The sequence below is a fragment of the Solanum tuberosum genome, unplaced genomic scaffold, assembly GCF_000226075.1.
Source record: "Solanum tuberosum cultivar DM 1-3 516 R44 unplaced genomic scaffold, SolTub_3.0 scf00436, whole genome shotgun sequence".
Classification (NCBI taxonomy): domain Eukaryota; kingdom Viridiplantae; phylum Streptophyta; class Magnoliopsida; order Solanales; family Solanaceae; genus Solanum; species Solanum tuberosum.
In genome coordinates, this window is record NW_006239373.1 from 63,308 (window position 1) to 68,129 (window position 4,822).

The 4,822-nt window shown below is 30.3% G+C and overlaps 1 protein-coding gene across 1 annotated transcript; it reads left to right on the plus strand.

Annotated features, from left to right (window-relative positions):
* The first annotated feature begins 2,496 nt into the window (after positions 1-2,496).
* Positions 2,497-4,822, plus strand: LOC102585790 (auxin response factor 18-like). The gene is made up of 3 exons (XM_006363605.2): positions 2,497-3,561; positions 3,664-4,463; positions 4,593-4,822. The coding sequence occupies exons 1-3, from the start codon at positions 2,497-2,499 to the stop codon at positions 4,672-4,674; spliced, it is 1,947 nt and encodes a 648-aa protein (XP_006363667.1). The 3' UTR covers positions 4,675-4,822.

Below are 4,822 nucleotides of genomic sequence, written 5' to 3' on the forward strand. Positions count from 1 at the left end.
ATAATAATAATAATAATAATAATAATAATAATAATAATAATAATAATAATAATAATAATAATAATAATAATAATAATAATAATAATAATAATAATAATAATAATAATAATAATAATAATAATAATAATAATAATAATAATAATAATAATAATAATAATAATAATAATAATAATAATAATAATAATAATAATAATAATAATAATAATAATAATAATAATAATAATAATAATAATAATAATAATAATAATAATAATAATAATAATAATAATAATAATAATAATAATAATAATAATAATAATAATAATAATAATAATAATAATAATAATAATAATAATAATAATAATAATAATAATAATAATAATAATAATAATAATAATAATAATAATAATAATAATAATAATAATAATAATAATAATAAATAAATAAATAAATAAATATATTTTTATTTCAAATTAAAAGATGGAAGGACAAAATGGTGAGGACTCCTCCTGAGTCGGTGTCTTGTGTCCGTTAAATAAGAAAAGAGAACTGCATTTTCTTACCCCAAAAAAAACACAAACTAAATTTCTCCAATTTTCAGCAAGTTTTAGTGGAGATTTCTACTACGAAAAATGGTACGATTCATAGTCTGTGATTCTTCGATATAATTTGTATGTATTTTTATACATGTGATTCCACTATTAAACTAATAAAACATATTAAATAACCTTATAAACTGTGTGTTTGATTAGATTTTTTGGAAAAAATGTTAACCTTGAATAATGTCTATCGAGAACTTCTTCAACGAGTAGATCTGAACCTTATTTTGAAGCTGAATAAAATATAATTATTTTTTGTGGAAGAGACATGGTTGGAAAGGAAACCTCAGTACAGGTTTATTTTATTTTATTGAACATTGTTCAAGAAATTATCAATAATGCAATTGTGTTTTACTTAATTGTTGAGTCTGTTAATTTGTGGCATGATAAATTAAATATTAGTAATAGAATTCTGCCATAAATATTGATGGTTTTTTCATGTGTTTTGAAGCAAAACATATTAACACCCTGTTTGGACCGTTGTATTGTATTGTTTTGTTAATTTAATTACAACGTTTGTTTGATTGTTACTCAAATTCTATTGTATCCCATTTTACAACCCATTTTTATTTTATATAACTATCAATTTGATGTGATAGCATTGTTACCTTAATATATTCTCTCATTTTGTCTTTATTATTATTTAATAATTATACTTCATATTTTATCCTTTTCATAGTAGCTCTACCACTACCTTACTTTTTTTTATACATTTTTTAAATTATGAACGTGTAACATTATATAACAAAGAGAACGATACAATCATACAATATATCTAAACACTTTATTCACTATAAAGCAATACCTACCAACCCTCCTCCATCCAAACAAAGGGTAAGAAATCTTTTAAAAGTGAGCTAAGTAGTCGTACACCGAAATTTAACTCAACTAAATCTGGACTTTAGGTAAAAGTACAGTTTGGTAAAAGCACAATAACCAGGTTACATTATGAATTATCCGATATTCAATATTTGTATTAAAGCTTAAAAGGAGAAAAGCTTTGATTTGATCAAGAGAGGATTTGTATTGGAGCTTAAGGGGAAATGCTTCTCATTTGATCAAAGAGAGGAACAATTTTATTCAACCATATCATTTGACTAATTTGTGTTATATATAATTAAATAAACAATAGAATAAGTATATTATTTTTTTATCAATGGAATTCTGAATATAACATCTCAAACATATAATACCTAGTCTTATAGTAATACAAATAAAAAAATAATGAAACATATCTTTGTTGTTTTGGTTGGTTTCTGTATCCGAATTAAAAGGTGAAAATTATCAAAATGTTGCAAACAACCAACCAAAAAAATCCATAATTTTTTTTTTTGTTGTCATCCGGTGTTCGATATCTACATTAGAGCCAGATTAAATTGCGCTCCCTAATAAAAACGATTTTATATCAACGGATCAAACTCGAGACCTCTTGGTCAAGGATCAATGAATATATACCTTTTGGTTGGTTTCTGAATCCGAGTAAAAAGGTGAAAATTATCAAAATGTTGAAAACAACAACCAACCAAAAAAATCCATAAAAATTTAACTGCAAATAACACTTCTAAAGAGAGAGAAAAGAAATAAATAACATCGGCATGTTTTTCGTTTTCCACTTCTTCCTATTTTCTCTAGGGTTCTCTCTCCTTAATTCTAGTTGTTTATTTGTTAGTCCATTGCTGCTATATTTATCGTCAAATTTTACTCACACTTGAGTCCATAGCAGCCAGTGACTTCAACATTTTGAAAATTTTGCAGAGCAATTTAAGAAAATTTCTACGCCTTTTCTCTTGGACGAATTTTTCCAGAATTTTTTATTTTTCTGATTTTTACATAGTTTTGCAGAGTATATAGAAGAAAGGTATGGGCTTCAATTGAATCAGAATTTGATTTTGCTATCTTCTATATGTTGTACTGATGAATGTTTCTGCAGAATCTGTTAATGGCGGACAAGAATTGTTTTGATTCGCAATTGTGGCAAGCATGTGCTGGTACTACAGTAAAAATACCTGCAGTTAATTCGATAGTGTTGTATTTTCCTCAAGGACACGCAGAACATGCCGGTGTAAATGTGGAATTTAGGAGTGACATTCAGATCCCATCCTACATTCCTTGTAGAGTTTCGAGTATTAAATACATGGCAGAACATGAAACTGATGAAGTTTTTGCGAAAATTAGATTGACTCCTGTTAGTCTTAATGAATTTTTCGAAACGGCCGATGAAGGAATGGTGCCAGATAAACCTCTTTCGTTTGCTAAGACATTGACTCAATCAGATGCCAATAACGGTGGAGGTTTTTCTGTTCCGAAATATTGTGCAGATACGATTTTTCCTACCTTGGATTACACTCTGAATCCTCCTGTTCAGACACTCTCAGCAACAGATATTCACGGGAAGTTATGGCAATTCAGACATATTTTTCGAGGGACACCAGAACGTCATCTTTTAACAACCGGTTGGAGTACTTTTGTGAATGAAAAAAAGCTTGTTGCAGGTGATTCCATTGTGTTTCTAAGGGATGAAAATGACGAAATTTCTGTAGGAATTCGAAGGATTAAAAAAAAGAGTGTTACAATTGAACCCGAGACTTCTCCTTGGTGGTTTCCATCTGTTGGTGGTAATCTTAAAGCTATACCACGCGGAGGGTTTTCAGCTTTTCTCAGAGATGATCAGAATACAAACTCGAGTTGGAATTTGATAAACAGGGGAAATGTTAAAGCAGAATCAGTTATTGAAGCTACGAATCTTGCAACTAATAGACAACCATTTGAGGTTATCTTCTATCCGCGCAGTAGCACTCCAGAGTTCTTTGTCAAGGCGTCACGTGTGAAGGCAGCGTTACAAATCCCTTGGTGCTCAGGAATGAGGTTCAAAATGCCATTTGAAACTGAAGACTTAGTGATAAGCTGGTTCATGGGAACTATATCGTCTGTTCAAGCCATCGATCCAAGTCGATGGCCAGATTCACCTTGGAGGATGCTTCAGGTAATTAATACACACTATATTTAGTGTATATGTTTGATATATCATGTTGTGATCCGTCTTAATACGACCTATAATTGATACCTTTATCTCTAATTGTTGTAGGTGACATGGGACGAGCCAAATTTGCTTAATAATGTGATGTGTGTCAACCCATGGCTCGTGGAACCAGTCTCAAACATGCCCACCATCCAGTTTAATCCCTATACACCCCCACTAAAGAAACTTCGATTATCTCACCATTCTGATTTTCCTTTAAATGGTCATCTTCCTATGTCTGGTTTTCCCGATAACCATCTAGATCCTCATCTTCCTATGTCAAGTTTTCCCAACCATCATCTTCTTAGGCCCAACAACACCCCTGCTGGCATGCAGGGAGCCAGGCATGCTCCATATAATCTATCATTACCGGATATTCACACCAATAAATTGCAGTCGAGTCTATCTCCTGTCGGTTTTCCATCACTTTATCATGTTGTTGCGATTCCTAGCGCCTCCAATAATACCATGATTCCCAAGCCAAGTAATAAAAATGATGATGTATCTTCTTTGCTAACCCTGGGAAGTTCAACCCAAAATAGGCAGAAATTTGACTGTGAAAAAACAACACAATTCGTACTCTTTGGTCAACTCATAGTTATTGAACAACAAACCTCTCAAAGCAATTCAAGAAATAGTGTTTCTCCCGTTGTTGATGTAACAAATAGTTTTTCTGATGGGAATGAATATAAAAAAGAGAATACCTCTGATTCCTCGGATACTTCATTTGATCACAATAGTGTACCACATTGCTTACCATCTGAATCATTTCAATCAGAGAAAAATGTGGAGATTGGACACTGTAAAGTTTTCATAGAATCTGAAGATAGAGAACAAACAAAACAACTTAGTGATGAATCATTTAGGTATGTGTTTATCTTTCATAAGTGATATTTTATAATTCAGCTTCATATAAACTTAATTGAATATTCTTTGTTGCGAATAGCTATCATTGATAGAATCATTTTTTTTATGTATCCAAATTTGTTTTGTAGGGAATTCACGAAAGCGGCACGAAGATTAACAATTCTAATGGATGGAAGAAGTGATAATATAAGAGCTAGGGAGGGAGTATAGAAAATAAGTCACTATCTATTTTTCCGTCTAGATTTCTTTTATCATCAATATTTTTGAGTTTTGTTTTCAGACAATTTAGATGTTTTTCGTATGTTTTGTAGGCTAAAGTTTAGCATTTGTTGACGGTGAAAATTATATCTCGTTTTCA

What these genes read in the sequence shown, in the direction of transcription:
- LOC102585790 (XM_006363605.2), top strand. Translation starts at nt 2,497, where the DNA reads ATGTTTCTGCAGAATCTGTTAATGGCGGACAAGAATTGTTTTGATTCG. An exon ending in CACCTTGGAGGATGCTTCAG is followed by an intron (nt 3,562 to 3,663) that starts GTAATTAATACA and finishes TAATTGTTGTAG; the next exon opens with GTGACATGGGACGAGCCAAA. An exon ending in CTTAGTGATGAATCATTTAG is followed by an intron (nt 4,464 to 4,592) that starts GTATGTGTTTAT and finishes TTTGTTTTGTAG; the next exon opens with GGAATTCACGAAAGCGGCAC.